The 17,707-nt window shown below is 41.7% G+C and overlaps 1 protein-coding gene across 3 annotated transcripts in view; it reads left to right on the plus strand.

The window, feature by feature from the left end:
• DOK5 (docking protein 5) overlaps positions 1–17,350 on the plus strand; it is an 88,176-nt gene extending 70,826 nt beyond the window's left edge. Inside the window, exons 7-8 of one of the 3 annotated variants that reach the window (XM_050918219.1) lie at positions 8,916–9,036; positions 16,644–17,350. In XM_050918219.1, the coding sequence (XP_050774176.1) occupies positions 8,916–9,036; positions 16,644–16,708 (186 nt within the window). In that variant the 3' untranslated portion in view covers positions 16,709–17,350. The remainder of the gene's footprint in view (positions 1–8,915; positions 9,037–16,643) is intronic. The other 2 variants (XM_050918222.1, XM_050918221.1) reach the window with 2 other exon arrangements.
• The last annotated feature ends 357 nt before the right edge of the window (positions 17,351–17,707 follow it).

The following is a 17,707-nucleotide window of genomic DNA, read 5'->3' on the forward strand; positions in this document are numbered from 1 at the left end:
GCCCTCACTGCAAATTAGAGCAGACAAGGGATTATTTCAGATAAGATGCTGTGACCACATGACCTTTGTCTAGACACATGACAAGTCTCATATGGGAGTGGCGTAGAATATGCCAATTTTATGGCTTCTTTGCACCATTGGTTGCATTTACTTGTCAGCAAAGTGAATTAAATGATGTGTCCTTTCTGGAAAGAGTAGAAACAGTGTTGGCCCTCTGCTTGGGTGAATTTCACTCTTTCTGATTATTTGCTAGCACACTGCATATCTGGTTTGTACCCACCCTTTTCATGCTTTCTTCCTTTCTGTTTTGTATGGTAATTCAATGGAAAATTAATATTTATTTAGAGCACAAACACATTTTTCAAAAACCATGAAAGATTATGTAGCTGGCCTTAATAATTGACCAACAGAATTATAGTTCTTGACTGTTGCCATTTATGCCAGGGCTCAGTTCAGGTAGTTTGAGAAGGAACCTTATTACTTCTCATGACAGAATATCAAAACTTAATAAGAATGAATCTTCCTAGATCTGGCAACCGAAATCCAATATTGCCTAGAATGATCTTATTGGCCAGTTCAAAGGGCAGCCTAGATGCTCGGGGCAGATTTTCAGACAAAGGTACATCTGATGCGTATGATAATACAAGTGCAGCTGGATTATTGGATGGCAAATTGCTAATTATGGTCATTTCCATGTGTACGTGTGATCATTAGAAATGGAAATTAGTGCTGGGAATGGTACTTCCTATCTTTGGGACTAGAAAAGAGGAGTACCATGTAGTAGAAAGGATGACTGTAGGGTAAAAAACGAACAACATAAGTAAACCCATCAAAAAAAAAAAAGATCATTAACATATCCCTGTCTGTCTGAAGATGTTAAAATAAAAATATTTCCTCTTCTACAGCATTTGTATATCTTTTGCAATGGATTTGGTAACTGCCTTAACGAAGCAATTTTTGTCTTAACAGTTTGAATTGACTACATGAACGTACTTCACCTGGCAGAAAAAAGCCCCATCTCAATTAGAGCTGACAAATTATTAAAAAAAAAATCACAATTAAGTGTGAGATTAAAAAATATTATTTCTTTTATCTTTTTTTCCAGTGCAAATATTTGTAATAAAAATATCAAGTGAGTACTGTACACTTTGTATTCTGTGTTGTAATTGAAATCAATATATTTGAAAATATAGGAAAGCATCCAAAATATATATAATAAATTTAAATTGGTATTCTAGTATTGTTTAACAGTGCAATTAAAACTATGATTAATCACAACTGTTTTTTATCTAGTTTGTTTTTGCATTAATCACATGTATTAACTGTGAATAATTAACAGCCCTAATCTCAATATAATAATCCCAGGACTAAGATTCAGGTACTTTATAATTAGAGTGTTAAATCTCTGAAATGTATATTCATCAGACTAAATGAACAGATCACACACTATTAACAAATGTTTTATATAAATTACCTAGGTGTTTTTTGTTGTTGTTTGTTTGTTTTTTAAGAGCAAGAACACATGAAATACTAATTTGTGGGATGGTGGTAGTAGGGAGTTATATTCTTAAAAAAAATAAAAAATCTGACCCAAACTTTTAGTCCTGGCTGAGCTGTGCTTAATGGAGATCCAAGAGATGATGCAAAGGTGACTCCCTCAAACTGCTGGACTGTTTGGAAACCAATCCCCAGGACTAGGTTTCATCCTGGTAACTGTCCTCTACATAAGCCTCTAATACAACGCCCATGCCAGGGGAATTCTCAAATGCACAGCTAGGGCAGCTTTACTCTTCTTTTGCAACACTAGAATGACACAAGGGCCATAGTAAGAGTGATAATTTGGCCTTTTTTCTGTATTCCACAGAAAACATTTAAAAAACATTGGAAACCCCAGTAGAAATACGTGTTTTATTCGCAATGGACAGATAATATTGGAGAAGTATTGTAGGAATTAGACCAAGTTCTATTCTCAGTCACACTAGTGCATTCCTACTGAAGGAGGACTCAAGGATACTCTCCTTGTTTAGGAGAAGGATTTAAGATGTGGAGACATTCATCCATAGAAATTTCAGGGAGAGCCAGGTATATACACTATATATTACATCTTGACTGTTTCATTAATTTATTGAAATATGAACTAAAATAGTAACTTACTTTTCAGCACTGTGTTTTTGCTTCTCTCTGAATGCAGAATGGAGTCACTAACATGGCACAGAATTCCATGGTTGACTGAAACACCACGCAATAACGTCCCATCATACTGCATTGTTTTACAAAATAGCGTTTGGCTTGCCTCCAATGGTACAATGCCACAACTGACTCCTGAGTGCCTCTAAATTGCTTTTTCCGTTAACGTATATGCAGCAGAAGAACATTATCAACAGAATACACCATCCAGGTTGCCAGTGAACCTCAGTATACATCGAAAACCCAGCTAATGGTCACTGTACCATGATCATCCATCCAAATAGCCAGTAAAATGTCAGCCTTTGTGAGAATGCCTCCACACTGCATTATGCAGTCATCTGTTACAAAGGTCAGAAAAAATCCAGTCCCTTTCATTGCCTTTAAGAGGAGATTTCACCATAATTAAGGTATAAGGAAAATGAAGAAGAAGCCACAACTAAAAGTGCACATAAGTAGGGCTGAGCATAAATGTTGGTCTTGATGGAAGAGGATGCATTAATGTGCAGTATTTTTGTGCTAGTGCAGGGTTCACCAGCAAGCCATCACAAGTGTTACAGTGTATTCTCTGCAAAGATGGTGTCCCATCAGGGAGAACGGCAATATCTTTTGGATGGGATGTGACTTGAAGGGCCCCGATAGCCTTTAACCAATGACATGAGTGGAAATATCTAAGCTGCACTCCCCACATGGTAGGTTTTCAGTTTGATGTCCTTCGGTTGCCAAATCATTCACTCACCAAGTTAATGCAACACAGACTCACACTTCTCTGCTCTTGGCCACCTCATAAGCACTGGGCATGTGCACATTAGCATTTCATTTCCTACGGCTTTCAACCCACTTCATAGTGCTGAGTGTTTATGTGAAATAAAATCAGCCAATTATCATGTCATTCCAGCTCTTCCTGTTGCTGCAGAGATACCAGTGAATTAATTATGGGAATCAAATCAGTCATGGTCTAGGCAGGGTTTGCATGGAATCTGAGCTGTGTTAACACAGTCTGTGTGTTCAGGACATAGAATTGCTTCTCCTTATCTCTCCAGGCCCATTTCCTTTCCTTTTGGGTTAAAACTCACAGCAGGCTCTCCTTCAGGCCTTTTGATTTCTCCTCCTCAAATCTTTTCCCTCCCAAGTCTATTTCCCATCCTCCAAGGATTCCCATTAGTAACTCCACTTACTTCAGGAACATTGTACTGTCACTTAAACTCCCTTCTCACCTAACCTACCTTAGAGACACGGTTAAATGGAATTCAGACTGCTAAAGATTTTGTGCAGTTGGGGAACTGTCAATGTCAGTGTTCTAGTTTTACATTTCCTGGAATAGATCCCTAGTTGTTTGTTTCTATGGTGCTGAAGTGTATGCTAACACTGAAGTTTCTGCTGATACTTTATTGAAGAGACTGTAAGTGGAAGTGTGTGTTGTTTAAAGTGATTCACTAATAGTAACTTCAAAGTAGGCGTTTTAAAGATCAGTAGTTGACTTGATGTTTGCTTTTTCTTTCAGATCCCAAGCACAATGTCCACACCTTACAGAAAGGAGGTTGTAGGCAAATGGGTTCTGCTACATGACTTCAACCCTGACCTGAAGAAGAGCTCTGTGTAAGCTTGAAAGCGTGTCTCTCTCACGAACAAAAGTTGGTCCAATAAAAAATATTACCTCACCCACTTTGTCTTTCAAATCTTTACTACTTCTGCTCTAAGACAGCCAGCCCTTATCTCTGCCTCTTCTGTGTGCTTGCTTGACCCTTCCCTTTTCGCTATGAAATACACTAATTTTGTAAAGATTCTTTCCCTCCACTTCTAGATACAGATTTTTTTTTTAAGGAAAATAAAAGTTGAAGCATGCTTGAAGCATGTCTTTCAGAACATATTCTGCAAGAATGCAGAGTAGCATAGATATTACTGTGCTTTTTGCTCCCAAAATAATAAGAGATTTTAAGAGACTGGGATGATCCAAGCCTAGTCTATTATATATGTTGGCATCTCATGTACTTTCTAAAATATTATTATTTATATTACTGTAGCACCTAGGAGCCCTAGTCATAGAGCATGACCCTATTGTACTAGGCTCTGTATAAACACAGAACAAAAAGATTGTCCCTTCCCCATGGAACTTACATTCTCCAGATTTTTTTTTCTTTAAACTTTGGGTTTTAGAGCCCTTAGTCTGGCTTTCTGGGCAGAACCTTTGGCAGTGCCACAGAGTTAAAGTTGAAGAAATGTGTAGCTTACTGTTGGCTGGAGAAAACATATTTATTAAAAATGGAATTAATGATAAATTGCATTAAAAAGTCAAAATTCAGAATGTTTACCAGCTCTAGTGCAGATCTCATGCATTTTTGTATCTTGAAGCACAGTGTAATTGACAATGCTTTCTACTTTAAAATAAAGAATTAGGGACTATACATGTAACACTCTCAGCTAAAGGAAGAGGCCCGAGACTGGTTTTTCCATGAGATAGTGTTAGCTCAAATCATTTGCTGATCTCAATTGCAGAAATATGGCACCAAGAGACAAGGAGTCTCCCAGGAAGTCCTAAATCCTAAATGGATTGGGACTTCTCCATTTGAGATTCCAGTCTTTCCTGAGGCTCCACTAACCCAGTTGCAATCAGAGGAGACGTTCAAGCTGAGAAAATGGTCAGGAGGTAGGACATCCTCCTGGAGGGTCCCTAAACTCTGGGAACAGCTTTCTACCCTGATCTGAAATACATAGGATCTCCTGACCTTCAGAGGAAGCTGTAGAATTTGTCTATATGCTAAGGTTTTTGCAGATGAAAGGTTTTTGACAGAGTTTAGGTCTGCACAAGGGAGAGAATCTTTGTGTTGTAAATCTTAGAGTTGGTAGGGCAACTCCTACCTTTTCAAGTTCTCTGTATGTGTATATATATCTCCTTACTATATGTTCCATTCTGTGCATCCGATGAAGTGGGCTGTAGCCTACAAAAGCTTATACTCAAATAAATTTGTTAGTCTCTAAGGCGCCACAAGTACTCCTGTTGTTTTTGCAGATAGACTAACACGGCTGCTACTCTGAAATTTGTGTTGCGTTGTTGACTATCAAGTGGCAGGATGATATGTAGTATTCTTGGTTATCCTTTTTCTGTGCAAGTTTTATTTCATGTTTTTGAGTTCTCCAGGTTGTTAAGCTTTGTGATTTTTGGTGTTCACCTATTAATTGAAAGACACCAGAAATTGTTTGATCCTGTTTACATTAGCAGCTGGGACAGCTGAGAAAGTTTCAATGAGGTTCATATAAGCATCTAAAAGTTTCAAACATGCTCTGAACATCCAAAACTTCTTGGTCAGAAAATTACGCTGGAAATATTGTGAGAACAAGATGTCAGGTTGGGCAGGCTTGAAAATCTCCCAAGAATGGCCCAAAACTCAGTATCTCTCTATCTCCACTTTTGGTCTCATACACAACAAAATATAGAGACAAATACAAATAGCATTATTTTAAATGTTTTGGTTCAAGTTGGGAGCAAATCGAAGGGCATAGGAGACTTACTGGTTAAGGAAGGGATCTGCTTCTCTTCCCTTTCTGCTACACATGCTTCATCTCTGACCTGAGCCACATCACTTGCTCTCTCTGTGCCTTGGTTTTTCTTTTCTGTAGAGTGGTGGTAAAAGGTGGCTTTCTGATCCTTGCATTCATTGTTTGTTTGCGTATGCAAAATGGCTGCATACCCACTTCTTGCAGGTGCAATCAGTCAGTGCACAAAATTAGAGGCAAGCCAAAAAATTATGGCATATTTAATTTGATATGTCTCCATTTAGAAACTGCCCATGTCATAAAAAGAGTACTGTATCTCAACGTACTTTATTTGGTTGACTAATGTGATTTGAAATTACAGTAATTTGTTAGCTTTCCTGTTTTCAGGGGAGCAAATTGTAAAGCTGTAGGCTGTGGCACAGTAATACTACCGCAACTCTTGTTTGAAGTCCTGCATGTTTGTCTGTTGACATGAATGTGTAGTAAGCTATAAACCATGCCATCTTGCCACTATGCATTGGTGGTAATAGCCATACAGAACAAGTGGCCAGGAAAGGCCTGTCTGCATAGAGCTGTGCAAAATTCAGCAGATCTTTTTGTAAGATATTAGGCAAACGTTATTTCATTTTGAGACTCAGAGTTGAATGAATCCCCAAATTAAGTGCAATGCAGTTCAAACCTGCCATTTACATCTAGGGATGAAAGGGTTCATCAGTAACTCAGGCTGTATCCACCCAAAATGTGTCCTGGGTTTACCTTGGTGAACCAAGGCCACGTTCATAATGAATCCCTAAGCAAGATGAATTGGATATGAAAGATTCAGACAGCTGTATCCCTGGGTAGGATACATTTAGCATGGTCCCTTCTGCTGTATCCCAGCACTGCCTCTGCATCGCCACAGGGTTCTTCTTTCACAAGACTGCCTGTCTCTTAAACTCCTGCTTCAGAGGGCTTAGTTGGCAGCTTAGTCCATGCCAGATGTTCTAACTCATTGTATGAAAAGTTGTAGCAATAGCTCTGCTCGCATTCATAGTTTACTGTTCACGTTCTAATTTTTAGATGGTGTGCTGACTTGACTCTGTTGCTAATGAGAACAGTTTGTCTTTGTCTGACCTCTGCCTGTTTATGAATTCTGTGAGGTCACCCGAAAGCCTTCTCTCCTCAAAACTGGATTGGCCATTCCATCCCCACCCCGCCCCCAACATAATATTAACACCCCCAGTCATTCTGTTTAGAAAGCTCCTGTGTAATGTACAGCATTTAATCATCATGATCTCGTCAATCTTTTTCCTCAGGCCAGTGAAGTTTGAATGGGCCCAATCATGCCAACTCCCTAGCTAGGTATTTCTGTGGTGGTCCTCACTGTGGAAATCTGATCATTTGGTGTACTGAGCCCTGGTCTACTCTACAGACATATGTTAGTATAACTGTGTTGCTCAGAAGTGTGGAAAATCCGCAGTTATACCAACCGAACTCCTGTTGATGGGAGGGCTTCTCCCATTGATATAGCTACCGCCCCTTGGGGAGGTATAGGTGGCCTCTTCAGTAAGCATTATAGCAGCGCAGCTTCACTGGTGCAGCACTATAAGTGTAGGCAAGCCCAGATGTCTAACTCAATGAAGGTGCCCAAGGGATGAATTTGTTCTGTTGTGTTGAGGAGCTAATGAACTCCTGTGTTGTCCTCAGCACAGCATGTTAGGGAAAGGTGTTTGCTGCCCTGCAGATGAGAGAGGAGACAGAGAATAGTGAAAAGAAAAACCTATGGCCAAAAAATAAGAACAACTTTCCTTTTCTTGTCACACCCTGGCTGAAAAAGACATTAGGTCAGATTCTCAGGTGCAGTGTGACTACATTTGGCCCAGGCAGGCTGACCCCCACTGTAGTGGAATTCTCTGACTGCAAAGAGGTTTTGTTGCTGGCAAAGGGGGAGTAGCCAGAAATTCTTCATGTTTCACTGATTTTCTGTTTCAACCATTTGGGGCTCAGAACAGCCTTCAGAGGAACTAGTGCTGGACCCAGTGCCGGCGCTTCCATTTAGGCGACCTAGGCAGTCGCCTAGAATGCCAGGATTTGGGGAGGGGCATTTCGCCGCCCTCGGTGGCAATTCGACGGTGGGTCCTTCACTCGCTCCGGGAGTGCAGAAGGACCCCCCCCCCGCTGCAGAATTGCCGCCAACGACCAGGAGCACAGAAGGACCCCTGCCTAGGGTGCCAGGAGCTCTGGTGCCACTCCTGGCTGGACCAGGACCAGGACCAGGGAAGCACAAACATGGGTTTTAAGCTGCCTTTGCATACCCCTCTCCCAGCCTTGCTTTGTGGAATCTGGCCCCTAATTTCCTGTGTCACTGCTGCCAGGGCAAAATATAAAACTACACCACTTTTGGCAAGAGCAGGGGGTGGAGGGATAAAGCTAGTATTCCATTAGAAGCTCCTATTGGGAATTGACATGAAGGTCGTTTCTAAATGATATTTGTACTGATTTGGCTGGCTTCAACCTAGTTTTAATATGAGTGTTGTCTTTGTGACCTTGTTATTAAGTAACTTGCTTACAGCTGCTGCTGTATGGGACAACGATGATGTTTTCACCATAGGATGTGCTTAAATTGGAGGACAATGAATATACAAAATGTACTGCCAAAAGCTAATTGGAGAAAAATGAGTGCCTAATATTGGGTAAAAGATAGAAGTAACCTGGTTGAGCATGTGCCATCAGTGTACCATCAATGGTAATAAACAAATTAGAAACAACACGAAAATAGCAAAGGCAGTAAAAGTCATGCCAATTGAAGTTTTCATGTGTATATTGTATAAGTTTTATAAACCACAGAATATTCATACTACTTAGTGGTGATTGGAAGAGAACTATTGAAATATATAATTTGGATGTATACAAAAGGTGGTAGATTGTAAGGGGTAGTTGGGGCTCCTATGGAGACACAAGAAAAGTCCATCATGACCTGCCTGCTCCCTAGGAGAAGGTAACCGGACATTGTCTTTTTCAGTATCTCTATCATTTCTTGCTTTTAATACTAATTGTAATCCAAGACATACATCTGTTTCAGATAAATATTTGAGTTAATAAACCTGTGTGTCTCGGACCTGAGTGTTTGTCATTCTCACCCAGTGCTCCAGCAGGTTTTTCTGTGCAACTATTGCCTTAGCAATTAACATGCTCAGGTGGGTAATAGAAACACTGCTGTAATGCTCTTCTCCTGATGTCACTTTCCTTTCTTACAGCTTCAAATGAAAATGAGCGAGCGAGCCGTCTCCCTCAACACCATAGTGCCCTTGCCTCGGAGTGCCTATTGGCAGCACATTACACGGCAACACAGTACGGGCCAGCTCTATGGCCTGCAAGGTAAGGGAGAGATGGTGCAGGGAGACTCGAACTGCCACAAACAGGACCAAAGTGTGGTTTGAACGCCTATTGTGCTAGAAGCAATAATTGTATTGTTATAGGCAGGGATCATAGCACCACCTTCTTATGGTTGCCCAGCACTTCCTATTATAATTAGTTGCTTATCATTTGCCACACTTTGTCCACTCTGGCTGAAGTTTACTATGTCACGTGTCTGTCTAAGGCTGAATTATTTTGGAAAACTTCAGCCAAGACCAAGAACAAAGCTACGCAAAATACATTGCTCTGTCCATGTCAAAAAATTCTAACAACCTTTTCTTTCTCTAGCATCTTTTCATTTCTCTATGCTTTGGAACGGGGACTTGAATTTGTCAGCAAGTGGCCTTTGTGTCAGGGCTGTATCATTTGCTGTTCCTGTGAAAATCTGCCCAAATTTGGCCAAGTTATAAGCCTTTGAAAAATGGCAGTTTGCACATGTTTATGGTCCAGTCCTGGAACATGCCTTAGTCATGGGAGTAGTCAGTTGATTACAGCAAATTCAAATTATTCTAATAACAAAATAGTTTGAAAAGATCAAGTGATTTTAAATGATCAAAATGAGTTGAAATGATTTGCTGGGGGATTTTTAAATCCACACCATTCAAATGTGTTATCACGTCACTAACAGTTACTAACCCTTCTCCTTCTCACTCCAGTCCCTTCACCAACAAACAGGGAAATATGGCTTAGTAAAGCACACAGTGGAGTGGCCTTGTTGTGAACAATTCATCCAACTCAGCAGTGGGATAACTGCTTCCTTGCAGTCTCATACTAAGGGGAACTGCAGTTCCTCTGGCTATTGTATTTCAGATATACTTCCCGTTGCCAGCCTAAGGGATAGCACAGACCATTCTGCGAGATTTCTCATAAGAGCCTGGGACGTTTTCAGTAAAGTTAGATTTTCCAATGAGGTCAGTAGTTCAGCAGTGCTATAAAGCCCATTATTGCCTCTATCATGATCACCGGGAGACATCTAGTGGCTAGTAAGAGTCTTTATCCTGATGGCCAATTCAGTGCTCTAATTTATCAGGTTGAAATGTTGAAATGTTGAGTAGTGAGTGTGCAGTGGACACTTACAAACATGGAGGAAGACATGGTCCTATCCTTAGTATCTGGCATGTGATTTTTAAAAATGATCCATGTTGACCTAACTCAACTGGTAAAATTCTCCCCAAGCTCAGTAGGAGCAGAGTTAGACCAGTGCTGAGCATTTTTTAGAATCCCACTCTTACAATTTAAGAGCTGACCCCAGGAGGTTATACTGCAATAGCTCCAATATATTATAGATCCTTTGGTTCAAATACATCCATGATGTAACTCTGTGTATGGATGCAGACTCACCCCTGCAGCATCTCCTGCTGGTCGTCCTTGGGAATTAGCTCATTTTCCAGCCAGGAGCACCTTCTGCAGGCCGGTGATCTGCCTTACCTCACTCTGGCCCCCGTGTCCCTCCCAGGACTCTGATGCCCCTTTAACGGGGTGCTGCCCCCTGGCAGTAAACCAACAGTTCTGGGTCTCCCCCTCCTAGGGGAACCCCCCCCCCCACTATCCCCACTTCACCTCAGTCTTGGCTACTGTCCAGTCTGCATCTATCCCCCGTTCACTGGGGCAGACTGCCGTGTAAGCCACTCATCACAGGCAAAGGGGTTCGGACCTCCTGCCTCTGCCTACCCATGGGCTGCCTCATTGCAACCCTGCACCTATTCAGCCTATAGTCAGGCCTGCAGCCTGGGGCTTTCCAGGCCGGAGCTCCCAGCTTCTCTAGCCCTTCCCCAGCCCTGCTCCCAATCTAGGTGTCTTGCTTAGGTCCCTGCAAGCAGGCCCTTGTCCCTCTGCAAGCAAAGGGAGACTGCCTTTATAGGGCCAGCTGAGTCTGTTTGGGTCATGGCCACAGCTGAGGTTGTCTCCCAATCCTAAGGCTCCCAGCCCCAGGCCTCTGCAAGGATTGGCTTTTAACCCCTTTCAGGCCAGGAGTGGGTAACCGTCCCGCTACACTTAGTTAAGCTCCATTACATGTCTAGACTGTCTTGTTTGTTACCATTGACTTCAGTGGGAATTGTGGATGCTCAGCATATTTCAGGATCAGGCCCTAAATCAGTACCTTCTAGTTTGTGCACATATTCTTAATTTAAAACTGAAACCTTTTCCCATCTACATTTTATGTTGTGAAGTTTATTATTTTAAATCTGCTGGAATGAAGCTGATGGGCTCTTTGGGGGTTGGTACATGTAGAAGGGTTTGGCCGAGTTCGTCCCTCTCCAGGGTGACGGGGAACCAGACCGCCTCACTACGTCCCTCGGATTATTTCGGGGAACTAGGCTGGCTGTGGGGTTTCACGCCATGGTGTCATGGTATAATTCCTCACTCTGAACCTTAGCGTCCAAAAGATGGGGTACCAGCATGAATTCCTCTAAGCTCAATTACCAGCTTAGTACTTGTAGCACTGCCACCAACCAGGAATTCCAGTGCTTAGTACACTCTGGTCCCCCCAACCTTGCCCGGGGACCCCCAAGACCCAGTCCCTCTGGATCTTAACACAAGGAAAGTAAACCCTTTCCCTCACTGTTGCCTCTCCCAGGCTTCCCCTCCCTGGGTTACCCTGGAAGATTACTGTGATTCAAACTCCTTGAATCTTAAAACAGAGAGGAAAATTCACTTTCCCCCCTCTTTCTCTTTCCCCCTCCCAGGCTCTCCCTGAGAGAGAAAGTAATCCTAACACAGAGAGAAATTAACCTTTCTCTCCCCCTTCCCTCCTTTCTCCCCACCAATTCCCTGGTGGTTCAGACCCAGTTCCCTGGGGTCTCACCAGAATAAAAAAACAATCAGGTTCTTAAACAAGAAAAGCTTTTAATTAAAGAGAGAAAAACAGTAAAAATTATCTTTGTAAATTTAAGATGGAATATGTTACAGGATCTTTCAGCTATAGACACTGGAAACACCCTCCCAGCCTAAGTATACAAGTACAATTAAAATCCTTTCAGCAAAATACAAATTTGAACTCCTTCCAGCCAAATACACATTTGCAAATAAAGAAAACAAACATAAGCCTAACTCGCCTTATCTACCTAGTACTTACTATTCTGAGTACATAAGAGCCTGTATCAGAGAGATTGGAGAGAAACCTGGTTGCACGTCTGGTCACTCTCAGAACCCAGAGAGAACAACAACCAAAAACTAACAGCACACACACACAAACTTCCCTCCCTCAAGATTTGAAAGTATCCTGTCCCCTGATTGGTCCTCTGGTCAGGTGACAGCCAGGCTCACTGAACTTGTTAACCCTTTACAGGCAAAAGAGACATGAAGTACTACTGTTCTATTAACCTTTAACTATCTGTTTATGACACAGCAACGGTAGAGACCAACAAACAGCTCTATTGCACAGACCCAGGCCCTAGTTCAGGGCAGAGCAGTCAAGAGTCTCTGGCTCAGGTTCTTATGCAGGGGCTGAGCAAACAAATGAGTTCAGGAAGCCTAGGTCCTGTCTTCAAAGGGCTTGGGGAGGGGGGAGATGGCCACCTGCACGTTGAGTGGCAGGCAGGATGCAGGCCCTCCCACTCCACTGTGTCCCAGCTCGGGGCCCTAGCAGCAGTAGATGAACCGCTGCTGTGTCAGTGGGGATCCTGGCTGCAACACACTGGCATCGGCTCTGGGTGTGCTGCAGCCAGACTAGGGTCAGCTGCCTCTGGGCTACTTCCTACCTCCCCCATCTAAAGGTACCTGTGTCTGGACAGTGTCCTCCATGGAACCAAGCACCATGGGCCCTCAGGATACCCATCAAGCAGTAGGCATGGCAGCTCCTCTGGGTAGCTTGCCGCAGGCAGGTTTAACAGCTTCTCTGGGGTCTGGTCAGCATCAGGCCTCGGCTGGTCTGGTCAATCCTCGGGTCGATCACTGACTGCAGGAGTCTCCCCACCGGGAGCTAGGCCACAGGCATCTGGCTTCTCCGGCAGCTGGGGCTCTAGTGAGCTCTGGGGTTGGGCTTTTGTACTTCCTGTCCTGCGCCCTAACCGCTGGGGGGGCGGGTGCAAGATCCACTGGCTCCCCCCACTTTGGCATCTGGAGGGGTTTGTCTCTCTCCGAGGCGGCAGGGAACCAGATCGTCTTGCTACAGTACAATATTGATGATGAATCAGTAACTAATGATCAGGGATCTGTTCTGAGTGGTCAGCAGAGGAGTTCTGAGAAACAGACTGGACTAACCAAATATTTAACAGAAACAAGGCAATAGTGGATTATTGGATAGCAGAAACCAAAAACTGTCAACACCTCTGGCCTGATTTTTTCTCTAGAGCACTTTAGAATAAAAACTTGGACAGTTCCTTTGTTTCATTTATTTAATTATGAGGGATTGACATAGCTTTGATAGATATCAACACTGGAGAGGCAATGGAGAGAGGCCTAGACTCTGTGATCCAGGCACAACCCTTAGTAGGGTTGAGTTGTACTGTCCCAAGAGGAAGCACCACTGACATGCACCACAGAAGTAAAATGTTTCCCTGAGCTCACTGACTTGCAGGGAGAAAACACCTGCTGCGCTAACCCTGAGAAGGGTGCACATGAATTGTTTAGTGTGTTGAAGGATAGGCTAATCTTGGGGTGGCTTGCACTGCAGAGAGCATCAGTGGGGAAAATCCATGCCACTCAGAGAGCTCAGGGACAGCAGTTGTGTCTGATGCCTATGCAGGGTGATGCACGGGGGCAGGCTACTGGCAACCTTGTAAAGTTTACCAATGGGGAGGCTGGCAACAATTTGGCCCAGAAAGAGAAATAGTTGGAGAAGTCAAGACCTTACTGCTCCTGACTGCAATTGTGTCCCATGAAGTAGGGAGCATGTGGACAGACTTTGAGCTAAATTACTGTAAAACAAAACAACGTTGTAAAAGTATGTTCCGCAGAATGATTTAGGGCAGGGGTAGGCAACCTATGGCACATGTGCTGAAGGCGGCACACGAGCTGATTTTCAGTAGCACTCAAACTGCCTGGATCCTGCCTGGGGGGCTCTGCATTTTAATTTAATTTTAAATGAAGCTTCTTAAACATTTTAAAAACCTCATTTACTTTACATACAACAATAGTTTAGTTATATATTATAGACTTATAGAAAGAGATCTTCTAAAATGTTAATGTATTACTGGCACACAAAACCTTAAATTAGAATGACTAAATGAAGGCTTGGCGCACCACTTCTGAAAAGTTGCCAACGCCTGGTTTAGGGGCTGGTTAGGCAGCACACTGCAGCCCTGGTATCAAAGTGCATCTATCACTTGCCAACCCCAAGTGTTCAAACATCAAGTCAGGACTCAAAAATCATGAGATTGGCATAAATGATGAGTTTTCCTTTTTTAAAAATGGGGGTTCTTTTAATTTGCTACCTAGTTTTGAGCCTTAGGGTTCATGTTTTCAAGTTTTTTCTCTGCAATAATGAGGAGTACAATTTTTTTTTTAAATGAAAGCTGAGATTCTCACATTCAAATGACTCCAGGAACTGGGTTTACCATATGTTGCAAGACTTGTGATAAAAATCACAAGAGATGGCAACATTGAGATATAGATAGGCTTGACAGGAATAGATTGTTATTGGTGTCAGTAAAACATCAGCTTCACAGACAATTTATAAACACACAAACCGACAAAAAAGTATTTCCATCTATGATGATTGAAATTTACATATAGGCAAAGTCAGAAAACTGCTGCTTCAGAACTTTAGCATTTGATAGAATGATATTTATTTTGTATATTTTGACATATGATGTTGACAAATTGTGTTTTAATAGTTATCTCAAAATCTATTGTCATGAAATAATTGTCTGACCCCCATAACTTCCCGCAAGTGTGAAAAAAAGGTTTAATATACCATTGATATTATCTATTGAATTTATTTAAAAAATCCAATTCTGCCAAGCCTATATATAGTCTGTGTACCATTCTCATTCTCTGCCTCATTTATCACCAACTCATAAACAAAGCTAAGCTGATTTTCCTACTGTCTTTGAAGATTATCTGAACACTAGGGGGCACAGACACAACGTAAAAGCAGCAAATGTTTTGAAAAAGGGATGAAGAGTAAAAGCAATATTTTGCTTAAATGCCAGTTTGAATTTGCTCCATAAATCAGGGCTTATGAAGTTGACCTGCTGATGACAGCCTTTGACAAAATGAGAAAAACATTTATTTGCAACATTGCCCCACAATCAGCAGATTTTTCTTACTGTGTTTTATGATAAAGCCCCTTATTAAAGTAATAATTTAATACCAATGTATTTGATATAAGATAAATAGGGAGACAATATTGGTACAAACTGTTATTTTTATACTTGAAAAATCGCTTAGATTTAATAAACTAAAGAGAAGGATCCTTGAAAAAAATCCACAGCTCAGATTGGCTAATGGATCTAAATTCTCTGATAAGTCCTGGGACTTCCAGAAATAAGTCATACATAGAAGAGTGTTCCAGTCAGTAAACACTCGTTAGGATTATTATGTCATTTGGTATTTAGAACTGCTTTTCACGCAGCACCTGTAACATATGTAATCAGTTGAGTTCACCAAAATCTTAGAATGTACCAGGTTACCAAGAGGAAAGGAAACACTCAGTATAAAATAAATTTTATTTTGGCCTAAGCATGGGTCCAATTGCAATACCCTTACACACGTTGAGTAGTATCTTACTAAGTGAGAAGTGGAGAAGGTTGATATTTGTAAAATTGCTATGAAACTACATTTTCTGTGGGGAAGAAGTTTTGAAAGCAAAAAAAAAAATTCAATTTCCATATTTTTTTGGAATTTTCCAAAATATATGAAATTTTTTTTTTGACATTTGGAAACAAAATGGCCTGATCTTGTTTTGCAATGTTGAATGAAAACATTTTGTATGCTGTTGGTTTGTGAAATGTTTTGCTGTTATGACTTTCTGTTCTGATTCAGAATGGAAACTGATTTTCTGATTTTGAAATTTTCATTTCCTGATCATCTCTAAGGAGTAGTCCCATGGATCGTACTGGGATGGCCTTTGAAGTCAGGCACCGTTCAGCCTGAGTACATGCAGCTCAATTTGGCCCTGTTTAAATTTTTATTTAATGTAGGGCAAAATGATTGCTTGTCCTACAGACTCACACAGGAGAGTGAGGTGATATCCTGTGTGTCCTGAATGGGCTACACACTTTGGGGTCACAGCAAGAAATGGAGAACAGCCTCTATGGGGCCCCTCTTGTCCCTTCTGCACAGGAGGGTGGAGAATGGATGGAGTCATGGCTCCTTCCCACAGCACATCAGGTAGTAGAGCTGAATCAGCATGGCAGAAGAAGCAGTCTTCTACCTTTATGTATATGTACAGACCAGTAGCCTATTGCTTCCCCGTGGAGTAAGGAAGGAGCCCAGAAGGGATATGTGACTCTACATTCCCTTCTTGGTCAGCTCTTAGGATAGTGCGGCAGATTGCACAGTGACAGTCTTTGCCTTAAGTAACTAAAGTGAGTCTAATGCATGTCTCATTCTTTAACTAGTTCTAGAATAAAGTGCTGTGTACAGTAACTACGCTTGTTTTTCTTACATCTGATTTGGTGAAGATGTTTCAAGCCCCCTGAAGCTTCATCGAACAGAGACTTTCCCCACTTACAGATCAGAGCATTGATAAGACTGTAAAGGATTTGAAAACTTTCTCTGTCTTGTGACAGCTTGGCCCAGCGGATAATAATGATGACGGCAAGCAAAGAAAGTTGGAAATGCAGAAAAAGTCGGCTTGGATTGAATTAAGTCCTTGAATACATTTTTTTTTAACCTTGGCAAGAAAGGAATGTATTCTGTAGGTATTTAAAAAAAATACCAAACCAACTATCACAGGTTTATTTAATATTTTACACCTGGAGGGGACAGAAATCAGCCCCTAAATGTTACTGAATGTTTTTATATGATAGATATATATTGCAAATATATGAATTTGTCTTATTATGTGGGGTACTGTGATACCACTTAGTCTGTTTCCGCAGTGTTTGTGTTGACTTCAGCTGTGCCAGCAATCTCATGGTTCCTGTTTGCTGTAACTCATACCCTTTAGTTGCTAACATTATTGATTAAGACTAATCTTTGACCATAGTACTGATGGCCAGTTTTAAGCAGCAATTGGATCTGTTTTTCCTGTGTGAAGTCTCCTAGAGTCCTGACAGACTTTTAAAAGGACACTGTCAACGTTTCTTTAATTTTTCCATGTTTATTTCCAACTCTGTGGTGTGTAAAAATAAAACTTTTCCCCCACCAATGTTGTGCTTTTCCATGTGAATGCCACTATCAGCAGTGCAGTCAGCTCAGAGAATAATGTCAAGCAACAGACACTCATGAGTCAGCAGAGGGAAACTGGGTTATTTTGGATCTCTCCCAAAGAATCTCCATTCTTCAGGATTTGTAATTAATTCAGAGAAACAGAATAGTAACTTCCACACTCTTTATGCCATGAGTGCCAATTAATTTTGTGACAGAAGTCACATTTTGTGTCACAGGATACGTCTAGACTACGGGTAATGATCGATTTCTTGGGGATCGATATATCGCATCTCATCTAGACGCGATATATCGATCCCCGAAAGTGCTCCCGTCGACTCCAGAACTCCACGAGCGCGAACGGTGGTAGCAGTGT

Source organism: Gopherus flavomarginatus, chromosome 11, assembly GCF_025201925.1.
Source record: "Gopherus flavomarginatus isolate rGopFla2 chromosome 11, rGopFla2.mat.asm, whole genome shotgun sequence".
NCBI lineage: Eukaryota > Metazoa > Chordata > Testudines > Testudinidae > Gopherus > Gopherus flavomarginatus.